The sequence below is a fragment of the Oncorhynchus keta genome, chromosome 18 (genome assembly GCF_023373465.1).
Source record: "Oncorhynchus keta strain PuntledgeMale-10-30-2019 chromosome 18, Oket_V2, whole genome shotgun sequence".
Lineage (NCBI taxonomy): Eukaryota > Metazoa > Chordata > Actinopteri > Salmoniformes > Salmonidae > Oncorhynchus > Oncorhynchus keta.
In genome coordinates this window covers 20,030,321-20,050,060 of record NC_068438.1, presented here as the reverse complement: position 1 = coordinate 20,050,060, position 19,740 = coordinate 20,030,321, and the positions used below count along the sequence as shown (strand labels likewise).

The window sequence follows — 19,740 nt, the reverse complement described above, 5'->3', positions numbered from 1 at the left end:
TTTCAAGTCTTGTCATAGATTTTCAAGTTAATTTCAGTCAGAACTGTAACTAGGTCAATTAGGAACATTCAATGTCGTCTTGGTAAACAACTCCAGTCTATATTTGGCCTTGTGTTTTAGGTTATTGTCCTGCTGAAAGGTGAATTTGTCTCCCAGTGTCTGAACCAGGTTTTCCTCTTTTTCCTGTACTTAGCTTTATTCTGGTTCCTTTTATCCCCAAAAAAACTCCCCAGTCCTTGCCAATGACAAGCATACCCATAACATGATGCAGCCACTAGCATGCTTTAAAATATGAAGAGCGGTACTCGGTGATGTCTTGTGTTGGATTTGCCCCAAACATAATGCTTTGTATTCATTTCTGCAGTTTTACTTTAGTGCTTTATTGCAAACAGGATGCATGTTTTGGAATATTTTCATTAATTTAGGTTACTATTGTGGAGTAACTACAATGTTGTTGATCCATCCTCAGTTTTTCTCCCATCTCAGGCATTAAACTGTAACTGTTTTAAAGTCACCATTGTTCTCATGGTGAAATCCCTGAGTGGTTTCATTCCTCTCAGGCAACTGAATTAAGAAGGATGCCTGTGTCTTTCTGACGGCACTGTAGATTAAGTAGACAATATAGGGTACAATTTTACAGTGATATTTTCGAAGTGGCACTTGGTCAAAACAATATTATTTCCAGACAAGACATTTTTCCAGTTGCTTGTACATTTAGAACTTTTTGGGAAGTTCATACCGGGCATGACGGCAGTGAATTGCGTTATTTGTTCATTAACAAACTTATTTTGCCATTATAACGCTTGCAGAGGTGTCTAATGGGAAAATTAATGGTAGCTAACTGGACTGGAGAGGAGAGTCCTCATATTCGTTGTCTACTCCTCTCCCCAGATACTTGTTCAGGCTTATCCTAAAGATCTCTGAAAGCTCTCAGAGCCAGAGGTTGGAGACGGGAGGGGAGTAGTAATGGTTCACTAAGGTTTTAACAAGGGGTGGGGAGTACTAGCAATTAGCTAAGTGTGTGCGTGCGACTTTGGATTGGAGAACAAGTTCTGCTCTATTAAATCACTAATTTGTTTGCCATCCAGTCATTACAGTTAATTTTTTTGCTTTACAACTTTGCAATAAACTCGGGCGTAATAGGCCTGCATAGGTTTTCAATGAACAGACCATCAGACATACAGGCTTGTAAAAGAGGTTTTCAGTTGTATTCAGCTCTTGAGTTATGGATTAGTTTGGTCTGGTTTTATTAAAATTCATGGCCAGCTAATGGTTGGTAAACATGTCAGTGCTTATTCCTCTGGCTGATACTCAAACTGTAAACTAAACAGAGCAAAAACACCCTATAGAGTTAAATCTGTTCGCTTGAGTCTCGTGGACAAAACGAGCCGATTCAACTTGAACTCAAAACAATCGGAGCAATGTTCTTGACTAATGGAGGATGCCAAAACATGGTTCAACAAAGTAGACTAAATAAAATGTTTTTTTCCAGTGCCTCAGAGGTAAGGCAGATCCGTTTCATGGGAAACCATGAAATCGTGTGCTTTTGTTTCTCCCATGTTTGGCTTATAAACTATATAGATTGCTAATGCAGAATATTGCATGTTATGTTCACAGTGAAGACCAGTTAGAAACTACTTTACCACCCATATGGGATTTAAATCAGGTTACTGGTAACTTTTTGGTTACTTATACTGAACAAAAATATAAACGCAACATGTAAAGTGTTGGTTCCATGTTTCATGAGCTAAAATTTGTTTACATCCCTGTTATTGAGCATTTCTCCTTTGCCAAGATAATCCATCCACCTGACAGGTGTGGCATATCAAGAAGCAGATGAAACAGCATGAACATTACACAGGTGTTGTGCTTTGGACAATAAAAGGCCACTCTAAAATGTGCAGTTTTGTCACACAACACCGATGTCTCAAGTTTTTAGGGAGCGTGCAATTATCATGCTGACTGCACGGATGTCCACCAGTTGCCAGGGAATTGAATGTTCATTTCTGTTCATGTTCATTTCTGTACCATAAGTCGCCTCAAACATAGTTTTAGAGAATTTGGCAGCACGTCCAACCGCCCTCACAACCGCAGACCATGTGTAACCACGCCAGCCCAGGACCTCCACATCCGCCTTCTTCACCTGCGGGATCGTTTGAAACCAGTCACCCGGAGAGCTGATTGAAACTGAGGAGTATTTCTGTCTGTAATAAAGCCCTTTTGTGGGGAAAACTCATTCCTATTGGCTGTGCCTGGCTCCCCAGTGGATGGGCCTGGCTGCCAAGTGGCTGGGTCTATGCCCTCCAAGGCCCACCCATGTCTGCACCCCTTCCCAGTGCCTAATTGATTTATTTCTATTGACTGATTTATATAAACTGTAACTAGGTAAATTCGTGGAAATTGTTGCATGTTGCGTTTTAATTCTGCCAGTCTCCTTTGCCTCTGGTATGACTTACAAACACATGCATTCCAAAAGACTCCCATGATCAAAAAATTCTTAGAGAACACTTTGAGTTTGAGCTCGACAGTGATAAGAAATCAATGACTTGATACTGTAAGTCAGCATAGTTCACATTTCTTAGCTCAGGTCAATGAATACCTAATTGGGTTGGTTCTTGTGAACCCAGTGCCCCTTACTGGGTTCCGCCCTGCCCAGTAGTATGGTGGGGTAGCTACAGTACAGTAGTTACGATATGATGGGCTTCTGACCAGGGGAAAATTGGAGCAGGCACTACGTTCACTCCATCTGCCCTCCCTCTCAACCCTAGGACAGGAAATCCTCCCTTTGATTGTGAAATGAGATTCTGGCAGGTTGAGTTGAAGTGGAGAACAATCATTCCACCCTGCTGGTAAAGTACAGGACACTACCTGGGGGCTCTGTCATGGAGCTGGCATGGCATCCACTGAGCTGAGGGAGGAGGGTGGAACACAAACACACACTCATATAGCCAAATAGACTGGAGTGGACAGACACAAGTAAGCATACACATATTTAAGAACACACACACACAAATCAATCCATTGACTTGCACACTCACACATACAGTATGAGTCACAGGTTTGGACACACCTACTCATTCAATGGTTTTTCTTTATTTTTTACTATTTTCTACATTGTAGAATAACAGTAAAGACATCCAAACTGTGAAATAACACATAAGGAATCATGTAGTAACCCAAAAAGTGTTCAATCAAAATATTTTAGATTCTTCAAAGTAGCCACCCTTTGCCTTGGTGACAGCTTTGCACACTCTTGGTATTCTCTCAACCATCTCCACCTGGAAGGCTTTTCCAACAACAACACTGAGTACTTGTTTGCTGCTTTTCCTTCAATCTGCGGTCCAACTCATCCCAAACCATCTCAATTTGGCTGAGTTCGGGAGAATGTGGAGGCCAGGTCATCTGATGCAGCACTCAATCACTCTCCTTCTTGAACAAATAGCCCTTACACAGCCTGGGGGTGTGTTGGGTCATTGTTCAGTTGAAAAACAAAGGATAGTCACGCTAAGCGCAAACCAGATGAGATAGTGTATTGCTGCAAAATGCTGTGGTAGCCATGCTGGTTAAGTGTGCCTTGAAGTCTAAATAAATCACAGAAAGTGTCACCAGCAAAGCACCCCCACACCATCATACCTCCTCCTCCATGCTTCACGGTGAAAACCACACATGCGGATAGCATCCGTTCACCTACTCTGTGTCTCACAAAGACATGACGGTTGGAACCAAACATCTCAAATTTGGACTCATCAGACCAAAGGACAGATTTCCACCGGTCTAATGTCCATTGCTCGTGTTTCTTGGCCCAAGCAAGTCTTCTTCATATTGGTGTTCTTTAGTAGTGTTTTTTTTTGAAGGCCTGATTCATGCAGTCTCCTCTGAACAGTTGATGTTGAGATGTGTCTGTTACTTGAAATCTGTGAAGAATTTTTTGGGGCGACAATCTGAGGTGCAGTTAACTCTAATGAACTTATCCTCTGCAGTAGAGGTAACTCTGGGTCTTCCTTTCCTGTGGCGGTCCTCATGAGAGCCAATTTCATCATAGCGCTTGATGGTTTTAGCGACTGCACTTGAAGAATCTTTCAAAGTTCTTGAAATTTTCCGCATTGACTGACCTTCATGTCTAAAAGTAATGATGGGCTGTCGTTTCTCTTTGCTTATTTGAGCTGGTCTTGCCATAATATGGACTTTGTCTTTTACCAAATAGGGCTATCTTCTGTATACCACCCCTACCTTGTCACAACACAACTGATTGTCTCAAATGCATTAAATGTGTTATTTCATAGTTTTGATGTCTTCACTATTATTCTACACTATTATTCTACAAAGTAGAAAATAGTAAAAAATTAAGAAAAACCCTTGAATGAGTAGGTGTATCCAACCCTTTGACTGGTAATGTACATCATCCTCAGAGTATGCAGTCATTTTGCAAAACTTTGTACACTCAGAAAAAAAGGGTTCCAAATAGGTTCTTTGACTGTTCCCATAAGAGAACACTTTTTGGTTCCAGGTAGAACCCGTTTTTGGTTCCAGGTTAAATGTAGAACCCTCTGTGTAAAAGGTTCTAGATTGCACCTTTTTTTCTAAGAGTGTAATGCTGTGCCCTGGACAGCCCTCTCTGACCATTCAGCCATGTGCACATTTTCCTCTTCTTTCCCTTAGGACCATGAGCCTTGTCTGTTTAGCAAGTTCTTACTACTCAGCCAGCCATTAAGACCACAAGGCCAAACTGTAAGGAAACCCGATCGCCTCTTCTTCCCATCATCCAACTCCCTCACCGTCTCAATTAAGAGCAGTTGAGCATCCTCTCTCTGATCTGTCTCAGACCGCTTCAACTGTGAGCTCATTTGTTTTCCAAGGACACGGCCGCCAAACTCTTTCAAATAAACCATCACTCAAACCAACCCCTATTTACACTCCTAAGCATTGTGTTTTTAAAACAACATGCACCGTCATAAAAACCATGTTAAGAATTCTAGCTTCGTAGCATAACCATACAAATCCCTGATGGCATGTACTAACTTTGATTGAGAATAGATGTTCTCTGTTAAACAAAAACAGACCAGATAGACTAAATATTTTCCCTTTCTGCTAATCAGATTTTGGTATGTGATTTTGGGGATTTATGTGAATATGACTGACTCTGTTGTCCTCGCTAACCTCTCTGTCCAGATGAGTGACTCAGTGTGGTCTTCGGCAGGCACAGTGTCGTGCTTCAGTGCAGATTTTCACAGTTTATGTTAACTTTCCACCAGAAACACGACTACATGAGCTGAATTATTAATGTGCTTTGTTCCATTTCTTCATAGCTTTCTTTGGCTGGGGGATGCCACAAGTCTCCCCTTTTGTATTCCTCTCTCTCTCTCTGTTTCTCTCTCTGTTTCTCTCTCTGTTTCTGTTTCTGTCTCTGTCTCTGTCTCTGTCTCTGTCTCTGTCTGTCTGTCTGTCTGTCTGTCTGTCTGTCTGTCTGTCTGTCTGTCTCTCTCTCTCTCTCTCTCTCTCTCTCTCTCTCTCTCTCTCTCTCTCTCTCTCTCTCTCTCTCTCTCTCTCTCTCTCTCTCTCTTTCTCTGTCTCTCTCTCTCTTTCCCTTTCTCTCTTTATCTCTTATAATTCACTCTCCTTTCTAACACACACACCTCTCCCAGTCTCTTTTTCTCTCTCTCCTTTATTCCTTCCTTACAGTTAGAGGGTTCTTACAGTATATTTCCGAATCCTGTAGCCTGTAGGAGAAAAACATTCTTGCTGATTCCCTTGTTGAGTAGCACTGACGTATCACTTGCTAAAGTTCTCCTAGGGGCTGAGAGAGAGAGAACATTGATGTGGCAATGGTGGCAGTAAACGTTTTACAATGTCACAGCATGTTGCGTAAAACCATGGCCAAACCTCCCTCTATGCACTAAAATGTTCCTTGTTCCTCCAACTGCAGTACCTCATCTCAATGCTTGCTTAAAACAATGCATTTTTTGATATTCCGACTTTGCCTTGACCTCTTACTGTTCCGTAGTTTCGTCATGGGTTTGAGTATTGGTCATGACTGAGGTTTGGAATATAGTCATTTAAAAACGATGGATTGCGGTCTAAATGTTGGACCAATAGATTAGTGTCTTGAAGTCATACAGAGCTGTCACTGACCAGGTATGTTACCGCTCTGTCTCTACAGGTGTGTACGTGCCGGCTGGTGCTGGAGTTGGAGCAGGAGGTGCTGGACCAGGTGCTGGTCTCTACCCAGGTAATATATAAGCTACCTACGACTGCACAGCGCAACTCATTACACAACATGTCTCTTTAGATAGAAGTACAGTGACACACACACACACACTCATAAAGCAGATTTTTGTGACTATGTTCATCTGTATGACACGATCTCAAAGATAATCATCAAACATCCACAACCCATCTAAAAACAGCACTTTCAAAAATACACTCATTCACAGCGCTACACTGTGACTACACAAAATGTAGTCAGCGTTATATAGCTAGCTATATCCCAATCCTTTCCCTTCGGAAAGTATTCAGACCCCTTGACTTTTCCCACATTTTTCAGCAATCTACACACAATACCCCATAATGACAAAGCAAAAACAGGTTTTCAAAATGTCTGCAAATTGATATATATTTTTTAACAGAAATACATAACTATTCAGACCCTTTGCTATGAGACTTTAAATGTAGATGTTTCTACAACTTGATTGGTGTCCACCTGTGGTAAATTCAATTGATTGGACATGATTTGGAAAGGGACACACCCGTCTATATAAGGTCCCACAGTTGACAGTGCATGTCAGAGCAAAAACCAAGCCATGAGGTCAAAGGAATTGTCCGTAGGGCTCCGAGACAGGATTGTGTTTAGGCACAGATCTGTGGAAGGGTACCAAAATTTGAAGGTCCCCAAGAACACAGTGGCCTCCATCACTCTTAAATGGATGAAGTTTGGAACCACCAAGACTCTTCCTGGAGCTGGCCGCCCAGCCAAACTGAGCAATCGGGGGAGAAGGGCCTTGGTCAGGGAGGTGACCGAGAACCAGATGGTCTTTCTGACAGAACTCTAGAGTTCCTCTGTGGCAATGAGGGAACTTTCCAGAAGGACAACCATCTCTGCAGCACTCCACCAATCAGGCCTTCATGGTAGAGTAGCCAGACACTCTACCATAATTTAATAATAGTAGACGGCGCTACTGTACATTTAGGCCTACTTGTAAACGAAGCCCAACCGCCTGGTGTCTATAATTCTGGTTGAAGACATCAGTGACTGAACTGTAAAACTCCTCCCTGTTGGCCCTCAGTTTTAAAAGTCTCTCGGTCTCGATGATGGCAAGGGATGAGAGTTGTTCTTGATCGGTATCCCTTTCAGTGCAGAAAATGTCCTCTCAACAGATGTTGTCCACAGAGCCAGTCTTTCCATTGATACCACTCAGATTTAAATGATCTTGGTATTATTCTGTCCCTTCCTTTGATGTAAGTCCTTAAGCTCAAGTGTTGGTCTTCCATCCCGTATCACCCCTTGTTTCGCTAGAAAATCAGATGTTTCAGATGCAATGTGTTAGCCATCCTGATCAGCGTACTTTTAGCTAGCAGTAAAATGAACGTAAGCACCAAAAGGCAGCAGATGATGTGTGTCATCCATAGACAGAATAGTGCTCTGCCTTTTGCGCTAATATGCATGCGCATTTATTATTAAATGGGACATATTGGGAATGGGATACATGTACAGTACCAGTCAAAAGTTTGGACAGACCTAGTCAAGGGTTTTTCTTTATTTTTACTATTTTCTACATTGTAGAATAATAGTGAAGACATCAAAACTATGAAATAACACATATGGAATTATGTAGTAACATGTATATTCTTTATTATTCATTTATCATTCATTTTCAAAGGGTAGGACGCCTACCCTGACCACACCCTGACCACACATCACTGATAAAGTAGTACATAATCAATTAAACGGCAGCATGTCTCAATTTCAAAAGCAGGTATACAACACACACATAAATATGTATACAACACACACAACATAGATCATATAATGTACCAAATACACCTTTCCTGTTTCCCAGCATACAACACAAAACCCGTACAACTAAATTACTGTAGCATTACGTACTGAAGAAAAAAAAGCACATGTTGGGTCAGTCTATTGCAACCTACAGTTTAACCATTAGCCATGAGCCTGTAGTGTACACTACTCTATGTCTCCATCTCAACCACAAACCAACCAACGATCACCACTGCACTCCCTCTCCAAACCCACTAAGAGCCCCCCGTGGCTGTTGGCTTTCACTAGTGTTCAGCACGTAAAACATGAACAATCACCAGGACAGTTGGACCACACACCTCCAGCCTTTAAACCAGCCTTAAACAACAGGCAGGCAACTTGAAATGGTCCTAAACGGCTGACTCATATGTAGATCTCTTGATCATTACTGCCATATACAGAAACCCAATATCCCTTGTATTTTCTCTCTCTCTCGCTCCATACTATTTCCCATTGTACTGTACCATTTCCCTCTGGATAAGCATAGCTGTACCGTAGGATTGAGGCCATAAATTACAGTGAAATACAGTGTGAGGAAGCGTGAGTTGCCACACCGACCCTGTGCATTCCTCTCTTTACGCTGAGAGGTTAAAAGGTGTCTCTGGGATACTGTTGGAGATTTAGTGTGTCCCAAATGGCACCCTATTCCACACATGGTGCACTGCTTTTGACCAGGGCCCTGGTCGAAAGTAGTACAACTATATAGGGAATATGGTGCCATTTGGGACACTGTTTTGAAGATTTAGAGATGTAGAGATTTAGAGCCTCCTATCCACCACAGTGGTCTAGTCTCTGTGTGGAGAAACTGTATCTGGTCAGGTCAGAGACCGGAGGACCCAGAGCTAGCAGATGATCTAAGGCCCAAACAGCAGGACGGATGGATTAATGGAGGAAAGGAGGGAGGGATTGATGGAGGTATAGAGGAGCCAGGGGGAGAACTAAAACAAACGTCAACCTATCCATTGTATCATAACTCTCTTTCTGTTTCTCTTTCTGTTTCTTTTTATTTTCTTGTTTTACCAACAGGTGCTGGTGGGATACCCGCAGGAGCAGGCTACAAACCAGCTAAAACTGGGGGTGAGTAGAAAATACTTACTTTAATATCCTCCTCTAATAGTTGTCACTTAGCTGGACTAAGAGAGACTATCAGAACTCAGGATAAGACCCAGATGCAGTCAGCTAGAGATGTTTATTGACCCAAACAGGGGGCAGGCATAATGCAGGTCAAAGGCAGGCAGAGGTCCGTAATCCAGGGCAGAGTCAATAAGGTAAAGAACAGCAGGCAGGCTTGGGATCAGGACTGGCAGAGGTTCGTAAACGGGTCAGAGTCGGTCAGGTACAGAAAGGCTTTCAGGCTCGGGGTCAGGGCAGGCAGAATGTTCAGAACTGGGGAAACTAGGAAACAGAATTTGAGAAAGCACGGAGACAGAAAAACACACTGGTAAGACCTGACAAGACGAACTGGAAACAGACAAGCAAAGAACACAGGTATAAATACACTGGGGATAATGAAGAAGATGGGCAACAACTGGGAGGGGGGTGGAGACAAGCACAAAGACAGGTGAAACAGATCAGGGTATGACAGACGCCATCTATGCTGCTGCTGAGACCTACAGTAATTAGGGTTTTCACAACCACAACATTGTCACAGAGCTTTAGGCCAGGGGACTAAACTGGGTTACATGCACCAGGGCATATGGAGAGTGGCTACTATATCTGGTCTTATTACGCTGTCAGAGCAGAGACAGCAGCATGCATTGTAGTGAGGTGCGTACTGGCGGCAGAGAAGTCAGGCGCAGGAGAGGGAAAACCGATTTACAACGGTCAACGGTCAACAGAACAATACAATAAATGGGTCAAACAAAACCCGGTAATACCAGCATACCGTTGCATAAGCACTACAAGAAACAATTACCAACAAGGACATGGGGGGAACAAGAGGGTTAAATACACTACATGTAATTGATGGAATTGGAACCAGGTGTGATGGAAGACAAGACAAAACCAATGGAAAATGAAAAGTGGATCAGCGATGGCTGTCGGTGACTTCGAATGCGGAACACCGCCAGAACAAGGAGAGGGACCAACTTCAGCAGAAGTCGTGACATGCATACTGGACACCCTGACCACTACAGTACACCACATTAACTACCACAACCTCACACTTTTTAAGTCAGTGTGTAGCTATGTCACAAAACTGCTGGAATAGAATAGGCATAGTTTTGCATGGTTTAGCATACATCTACGAAATGACTCTCGGAATCCATCTCGGAAAGCCTACAGTGTGAGTTCTCCTCCACTCCACCACATGGCCAGAAGCTAAGCTAATAGTTTAGTTATTGTGTTGGTTCTAATGACACTCTTGTTGTTGGGTAAACACAGTGCTCAGAAACAACCACTGTCGTTAAGTCTGGTTTAACAAGGTGTTCAGGGAGTTAGACTGTTCTCCTCACACCTATAAAACCACAGTGTGCTGTCCTGGTCCCCATCTGGGTGTGTTCTGTGTTGCTGTCAGGGAATGGCTATGGGGTGAGGGAAGTGTTGAGTTATAAGCTTACATACTGTAAGTGTTATTGATGATGATGATAGTGATGACAAAAATCTGTTGCCTAACCAGACCTTATGTTTCCCCTAGCTGGTGGATATGGAGGACGGGGTGGTGTTGGTGCTGGAGGTCTGGTCCCTGGTGGCGGGGCTGGAGGCATAGGAGCGTTAGGCCTCGGAGGAGGAGGTGTGTACTCATCTACAGAACATTGAAAGTTGAGACTTTAACATTTATTTTAAAGCCCTTGCACTGTCAACTATAGCACTATGTTTGACTGTGCAGTGTCAATGATGAAATGACAACATTAGTGTATTTTTATTTTAGTGGATCATTTGTAGATGAATTATTTGGTGCCTTGTTCAACAGGAGCCGGTGGAGGAAAAGGCCCCAAACCTGGTAAGCTATCTGCTCCAACTCACTCTTTCGCACACTATACCATTTTGTACAGTTCTGTAGTTCTGGTTTCTGACTATTCTGGTAGTATCAAGTCAGAGTATCCTGTTATGCTTTTAACTAGGACAATTCCTCGTGGGCATTGTTGTCAGTAAGAAATCTTACTGAAGTGTTTTAAAAAGGAAGGGAATTAGAGTTATTACTGGTAGGAGGAAGTGGGTGGTGTAGTTATTTGCTAATACTGTATGTATAGAATGCATTAGAGTGCATGTCAATGACGGGCGAAACCTGAAGTGTAGCGTATTGCATACTGTAGTTCAATGAAGGGCTACCTCTCTTGACGGACTGTCAGCCACATCTCCCTTATCACCCCTGTGTTTTAATCATGGCTGAGTCTCCCTGGTTTGGCAGCTGTTTGGGAAGTCCTGTCTAGGGTGTGACCCGGTGCGTTCCACATCTCCTCCATCCCTCAACTGCTGCTCCACACTTCCATCCCTTCAACACTATATCCCATCACCCTTTCCTCAACCCCTAGATGTCCCAGACTGAGTGATGATTGGTAGTGTGAACTCCCATCATCGCCGCCCCAACACAATGGTGCCAACACGTTGATGAATATTTTTGTAACGTTAGGCCGACACAATATCTGGAAACGTCCTTGTTGAAGTTTTGCCACTGCCCTCTCTACTGATAGTGTACTGTAAATATTGTTTTTTGCGCTATTCCAGTGTGGAGCACAGTATTAGGGAATTAGTCATGTTAAGCCATTATTTAATTTCCTAAACCAGAGGTGATTACATCTAGGCCACTACCGCGGCTGTGTGCTTAGAGAGATAAGGAGTAGAATAATATTCTTAAAGTCTGATAAGATTTAGAACAGATTACTGCTCCTTGAAGACTGAGTTTTTTCCTCCGTCTTTTCCTCCGTCTCTCGAACAAGTCATTGAGTTTCAGAAATCTGTTTTGTGAAAGCGTCCTAATATTGGATATTAGGTAGAAGTGGACTTTGGCTGGGGTCGCCAGCTCTGCAGAGCTCGGCTTGGGAAGTATGATGCTTTGGCTTTTGTAAGAGTTAGAGTTCTCTCTCGCTCTTTCTCGCTTCTCTCTCTCTCTCTCTCTCTCTCTCTCTCTCTCTCTCTCTCTCTCTCTCTCCTCTCTCTTCCTGCCTCCCTCCCTCTCTCTCAGGGCATCTAAGGCCGAAATTAGATTATTGCTCCCAGTCCCTTCAAACAGGCAATGTGGGAAAATATATGGGGCAGGTCGAACAGGAACTGTCCATTTGACCGAGAGACAAGAGACAACCTTACAGCTGTAATTTATAAATTATTTTGCTCAGCAAGGGCTTTTCATGCAAGGTGACTTTTTGACATTTGAGATGTATCCATTCCAACAGCTGAGGTGTTGACTGAAACTCCAGATTTGGAGTTTCACTCGAGGGCACATGGGCTGGAACCAGCTAACTTTCTACACAAAGAAATGAAGTTTCCATTACAAACACAGAGCAACGTTCCCCTAAGTTGAGGGCGGTTTGGATCCATACAGATCATTTAGCCTTTGTTTAGATGGTAATGTGTTCTGATAGTTAGCTGAGGTACTGTAGCTACACACTAACATGAAATAGTGCAGGTAGGTACAACGTTTAAGGAAACCAAACGCAGAAAGGCATTCAGGCCAGGGGAGGGTTACCCTGTTACCTGTTGAAAGATGAGCTAAAACAATGTGAGGATTGGCTTTTAAACCAGACACCTGTTGCTTTCTAGTATTCTCATGTGGATTCTTTCCCCTGCCGAGACCCATTTCTCATCATAAACTCTCTGGTGATTGAAGCTTGAAGTGGAGCATCAGAGGCACATATCAGACACACACCGTGGCCCTGGCACACACTCAGGCACACACTCAGGCACACACACACACACACACACACACACACACACACACACACACACACACACACACACACACACACACACACACACACACACACACCGTGGCCCTGGCACACACTCAGGCACATACTCAGGCACACACACACACACACACACACACACACACACACACCTTGACCCTGACAGAGAACAGCAGCTGGTGATCAAAGTGGCGTGACAGCTGAATCATTGTCAGACGTTTGCCAAGCCTTGTAAAACGCTAGACTACTAAATGAATTGTGAATCCTGTCAGCATTAACATTTGACGAGTGTGTGTCCATTGGACGAGTCAGTCGGGACCAGAGAAAAGAGAGCAGCTGGGCCCTGGACCTGGGCTCATCATTCCCCCCTAAAGCTAAGGTGAATTCCTCCTACATACCTTGTTGCTTTGCCAAACCTGGACAAAACTTCTTACACATTTTGCTTTTCTAAATAACCTCTTGTCACTAAGAGTTAGCAGGGAGACTGCATAACAATAAACATGGACAACATTGGTGTTTTTACAGTAGTACTGTAATTTCACTACGGGAAATATATAGAATGTTTTTTGTCCTATCAAAGGTTAACTCTCAGTGGACTGAAGGTTTAAGGGTGACACTCGAAGGAAGCGATGTGCTGCAGGCTCTCTGTATATTCTCTCCTTATACTGTAGGTCAGGACTGCAAGTCACTCTTCATAGGGCAAGGCTGCATATCACTCCTCATAGGTCAGGGCTGCAGGTCACACCTCATAGGTGGGCTGACCTGTCTCTATTAGTCTGGAAGGAACTTCTGACTCAAAAGACTCCACATTATGATATTGCAAAATGAAGCAGTTAAACATTGGAGGGTGTTTCCCTGCTTGTGAACTTCCTGGGTTTTGAAAAACAAAGACCGTCCTTAAGCTTTATTTTTATCCTTTGAAGAAGGGATGTTTGTAGAAGCAGGGATGAGTGTCCTAACATGACTTCAGCTCCATGTGAAACTAAGTTTAATGGTGGAATAGAAAAGGAGATGCTCAGAGAGATGAGGATGGGTTTGAGAAAAATATTTTTTATTATTTTTTATTTCATCTTTATTTAACCAGGTAGGCCAGTAGGAACAAGTTCTCATTTACAACTGCGACCTGGCCAGGATAGTTCAAAGCAATGCGACACACAACAGAGTTACACATGAGATAAACACACATACAGTCAATAAACAATAGAAAAGTATGTTTACAGTTTGTGAAAATGTAGTAAGAATAGGGAGATAAAGCAATAAATAGGCCATAGTGGTGAAATAATTACAATTCAGCAATTAAACACGGGAGTGATAGATGTACAGAAAATGAATGTGCAATTAGAGTTACTGGGAAGCAAAGGAGCAAAAAACAAAAAAAACAATATGGGGATGAGGTAGTTGGGTGGGCTATTTACAGATGAGCTATGTACAGGTGCAATGATCAGTAAGCTGCTCTGATAGCTGATGCTTAAAGTTAGTGAGGGAGATATAAGTCTCCAGCTTCAGTGATTTTTGCAATTCGTTCCCATCATTGGCAGCAGAGAACTGGAAGGAAAGGCGGCCAAAAGAGGAGTTGACTTTGGGGGTGACCAGTGAAATATACCTTCTGGAGTGCGTGCTACAGGTGGGTGCTGCTATGGTGGCCAGTGAGCTGAGATAAGGCGGGGCTTTACCTAGCAAAGACGTATAGATGACCTGGAGCCAGTGGGTTTGGCGACGAATATGTAGCAAGGGTAAGCCAACAAGAGCATACATGTAACGATTTTCATTTGTGGACGAAGGTGAAGAAACCCAAAGTGCAGCGTGGTATGTATCCATAATACTTTTAATCACAAATCAATACACGAACAAAAACAACAAAACGATAAACGAACAGTTCTGACAGGTGCAACAAACACTAACCAGAAAATAACTACCCATAGTGGGAAAACAGGCTACCTAAGTTGCCAGCTGCCTCTGATTGGGAACCATACCGGAGTGGAGGGAGACTCTGGCAGCGCCGGACAGGAGGGAGACTCTGGCAGCTCCGGACAGGAGGGAGACTCTGGCAGCTCCGGACAGGAGGGAGACTCTGGCAGCTCCGGACAGGAGGGAGACTCTGGCAGCTCCGGACAGGAGGGAGACTCTGGCAGCTCCGGACAGGAGGGAGACTCAGGGCACAGGCACAGGACGCACTGGGCTGTGCAGACACACGGGAGACGACGCAGGATATCCTGGCCCGAGGAGACACACTGGCTGTCTGGAGAGCAGGGCTGGCACCATCCGCCCTGGCTGGATCCTCACCCTAGCCCGGCAGATACGGGGAGCTGGGCTGTAGCGCACTGGGCTAAGAATGCGTACTGGGGGCACCGTGCGCTCCACCGCATAACACGGTGCCTGACCAGTACGACGCCCGCCACGGTAAGCACAGGGAGTTGGCACAGGTCTCCAACCTGACTCTGCCACACTCCCCATGTGCCTCCCCCAATACATTTTTGGGGCTGCCTCTCGGGCTTCCCGCTCAGCCGTAGCTACCTCCAGTTCCTCCTGTGGACGGCGATACTCCCCAGCCCGTGCCCAGGGTCCCTTGCCTTCCAGTATCTCCTCCCATGTCCATTTCTCCAGATAGCGCTGCTCACCTGTCCAGGAGTCCCTTCCACGCTGCTTGGTCCTTTTGTGGTGGGTAGTTCTGTTTCATTGGTGGAATAAGGTGAAGAGGACCAGAGTGCAGCGTGGTACGTATCCATAGTACTTTTAATCAAAAATGAATACACAAACAAAAACAACAAAACGATAAACGAATAGTTCTGACAGGTGCAACAAACACTAACCAGAAAATAACTACCCACAACCATAGTGGGAAAACAGGCTGCCTAAGTATGGTTCTCAATCAGAGACAACGACTGCCAGCTGCCTCTGATTGGGAACCATACCAGGCCAAACACATAGAGATAGAAATCATAGAACACAAAACATAGAATGCCTACCCCAACTCACACCCTGACCAAACTAAAATAGAGACATAATAAAGGAACTAAGGCCAGGACGTGACAATACAGGTTGCAGTGGTGGGTAGTATTTGGGGCTTTGGTGACAAAACGGATGGCACTGTGACAGACTACATCCAATTTGCTGAGTAGAGTGTTGGAGGCTATTTTGTAAACTACATCGCCAAAGTCGAGGATCGGTAGGATAGTCAGTTTTACAAGGGTATGTTTTGCAGCATGAGTGAAGAATGATTTGTTGCGAAATAGGAAGCAGATTCTAGATTTAATTTTGGATTGGAGATGCTTAACTTGAGTCTGGAAGGAGAGTTTACAGTCTAGCCAGACACCTAGCTATTTGTAGTTGTCCACATAAGTCAGAACCGTCCAGAGTAGTGATGCTAGACGGGCTGGCGGGTGCGGGCAGTGATCGGTTGAAGAGCGTGCATTTAGTTTTGCTAGCATTTAAGAGTAGTTGGAGGCCACTGAAGGAGTGTTGTATGGCATTGACACTCGTCTGGAGGTTTGTTAAGACAGTGTCCAAAGAAGGGCCAGAAGTATACAGAAAGGTGTCGTCTGCATAGAGGTAGATCAGAGAATCACCAGCAGCAAGAGCGACATCATTGATGTATACAGAGAAAAGAGTCGGCCCAAGAATTTAACCCTGTGGCACCTCATAGAGACTGCCAGAGGTTCAGACAACAGGCCCTCCAATTTGACACACTGAGCTCTATGCTTTCCTAACTGCCTGTGTATATCGTGGGGGCTTTTCCGTGAAAAGTTGCATATCGTGGGGGCTATTTGATGCTTATGCAGTACGCCACAGGATGTTTTTGTGCTTGTCAAGGGCAGTCAGGTCTGGAGTGAACCAATGGCTATATCTGTTCTTAGTTCATTTTTTGAATGGGGCATGCTTATTTGAGATGGTGAGAAAAGCACTATTAAAGAATAACCAGGCATCCTCTACTGACGGAATGAGGTCAATAACCTTCCAGGATACCTGGGCCAGGTCGATTAGAAAAGCCTGCTCGCTGAAGTGTTTTAGGGAGATTTTGACAGTGATGAGGGGTGATCGTTTGACCGCGGACCCATTACGCACGCAGGCAATGAGGCAGTGATTGCTGAGATCCTGGTTGAAGACAGCAGAGGTGTATTTAGAGGGCAGGTTGGTCAGGATGATATCTATGGTGCCCGTGTTTACCGATTTAGGGTTGTACCTGGTAGGTTCCATGATAATTTGTGTGAGATTGAGGATATCTAGCTTAGATTGTAGGACGGCCGGGGTGTTAAGCTTATCCCAGTTTAGGTCACCTAACAGTACAAACTCTGAAGATAAATGCGGGGCAATTAATTTGCATATGGTGTCTAGGGCACAGCTGGGGGCTGAGGGGGGGTCTATAACAAGCGGCAACATTGAGAGACTTATTTCTGGAAAGGTGGATTTTTAAAAGTAGGAGCTTTTTGGGCACAGACCTGGATAGCATGACAGAACTCTGCAGACTATCTCTGCAGTAGATTACAACTCCTTCCCCGTTGGCAGTTCTATCTTGGTGGAAAATGTTGTAGTTAGGAATGGAAATGTTTGAATTTTTGGTGACCTTCCTAAGCCAGGATTCAGACACGGCTAAGACATCAGGGTTGGCGGAGTGTGGGCACTGGTCAAAAGTGTGCACTATAATTGGAATTGGGATGTATCCTTTGTCTCCTGGTGCACATGTTTCTCATTAGCAGAGCTCAGACCTGTCCTCTGAGCTGTCATAGGGAATGTGCGTGTTTGGGAACACATTGATGGCCCTTGGCCCCTGAGGGTGTGTAATGAGCCCATCTTCTCAGAGACACCCTGGCCACACTGTGACAGACCACATCCCCCTGAAGGCCCTACCTCGCCCTATCTCCCATAATTCCCCTCCTCACCCCTTTGTACTTACTCTCCACCAACCCACCCCTCCTTCCCCTCTCCTCCTCACCCCATCCCCTCTCCGTCCCCTCCTTAAAGGAGCCCTTTCCTCACCCCCTGCTTCTCCTTCCCCTCTCATCACCTCCCTATCCTCTCCCACCGCTCCCCTCCCCTCATCCCCCATTCCCTATTTATCTTTTCCTGGAATGGCCTTCCACCGGCCAGAACTTGAGCCAGGCTTCCAGCCCTGAGACACTGAGGCAAATACTAGAGACCACAAGATTTTCATATCAGTGGGCTTAAAAGGGAACATAGCCCCAATATTTTTCCTCCCTCAAGTTGTGTTTGTTGTTAGTTAGAGAGTTAGAAAGTTGGCTGTCAGAAGTTTCAAGGCATGGCATATGAGGGTGCAGAGAGACACAATGGGCTGGACCCTGGAGATGGAGGCGGTGGGAGCATGTGGGTCTGTGCATGGGTGATATCGTTGAACATTTTAATAAATTAGTATTTTTTTAATTAAAAAGTTGTTTGTTACGGTTGTTTGTTATCCTTGTGAATGAGTCCACTGTGTCCAGCCCCAGTAAGATGGACTTTTAATTCAGAGGACTATCGATTCTGATGAGTTTTCTCACTGAATTTTATCTGTTGCTTTAATGTATCTTAAAGATGAAACTGAATGCTGGATTATGACAAAAGTTGACTTCCTTGTGCTACAAGTTACTATATTCAGTACCAGCTGTGTTTTCATGATGGTCTCTTTGTAGTTGTGTTCCTGTGGTCTTGTTCGTTCTGCTGACCATGTTCTCACAGTTATTAGCAGTTTGCAGTCAGTGGAAGATGACTCTCCCCATGTGTCTCCTGGCCAAGTCTCCTCAACCTCTCTCCCATGCAGTCTGCCAGTGGTTCTGGACTGAATTCTCCACCTCTCCCCAGTCTTTACGGTTTGCTGCCAGGGGGTCTGGAGCGAGCAGCCCTCTCCCCTGCCTGTACTGTTTCCCTCCCCTCCCCTCCCTTCCCTTCCCCTCTCCTACCCCTGCCAGTGTGTCTGTCTGTGCAGCCCCAACCTCTCCCCTGCACATTGTCTGCCAGTGGCTCTGGTCTGAAGCGAGCAGCACTCTCCACATCCATCTGGCCGAGCAGCGTAAGTGTTGTTTATGCAGAGATGGAGAAATCTCTCTGCTCCCATTTCCCCAGACGTTCATTAAGCTAAATAGTCACTGGAACGACCTCAGTAACAGTCACTGTCAGACTAGGGGCTCTATTCAATCCGTATCGCTGAAGTTCAACGTTACAGCATATATGTCGGCTCAATCAGAAATAACCTTTGCATTTCTATCACACAATCTCTAATGCTTCAGCGATCCAGATTAAATAGAGCCTTAAACCACAGGCCTGAGTCTTCTGTTAGCTCAGCAACAAAGTGCAAGACAATGGAGCCTGGAATAAACATGTTAGGAATCAATCATAGTTAAACTAGATCATTTAACTTGATGTTATCACCTAATAGCTACGATATCACCCTTTTATTTGGGAAAGCTGGTTGCATTATACAGCTCCCAACTCTACATACTGTTACAAGCTTTAACACATAGACCTAATGGGTTTGTATGAAATGTGGGTAGGTTTATTATCTTATACTCATTGTAAAGGATGCTTTGTGGGTGTCTTAACTGGTACCTGCTGTGTATATCTGTTATCACTTGATTTGTTGTGTTATTGTGTAGTGTGTTGTTCATCACTGACAGGTGAGCTCTCTCAGTGTGATCCAGATTGCGGCCACGGCCACAGTGACTTGTTTAATGCTTGTATAATTTCTCAACCCTGACTTGTCAGAAAAATATTCCGCAGGCAGGCAGTGAAATGAATATGTGGACCATCTGGGCATGTTACCATGGTTACTGGTGTCTTCTGCATTTAATCCAACCCCTCTGAATCAGAGAGGTGCGGGGGGCTGCCTTAATCCATATCCACGGCGCCCAGGGAACAGTGGGTTAACTGCCTAGC

At 44.4% G+C, this 19,740-nt stretch overlaps 1 protein-coding gene across 25 annotated transcripts in view; it reads left to right on the top strand.

Moving 5' to 3' along the window:
- The window catches only part of LOC118397402 (elastin-like), a 98,551-nt gene that overhangs the window by 11,053 nt on the left and 67,758 nt on the right, over positions 1–19,740 (top strand). For all 25 annotated transcript variants that reach the window (XM_052467584.1, XM_052467583.1, XM_052467599.1 and 22 more), the window contains exons 2-5: positions 6,158–6,226; positions 9,059–9,109; positions 10,668–10,763; positions 10,944–10,973. In XM_052467584.1, the coding sequence (XP_052323544.1) occupies positions 6,158–6,226; positions 9,059–9,109; positions 10,668–10,763; positions 10,944–10,973 (246 nt within the window). The remainder of the gene's footprint in view (positions 1–6,157; positions 6,227–9,058; positions 9,110–10,667; positions 10,764–10,943; positions 10,974–19,740) is intronic.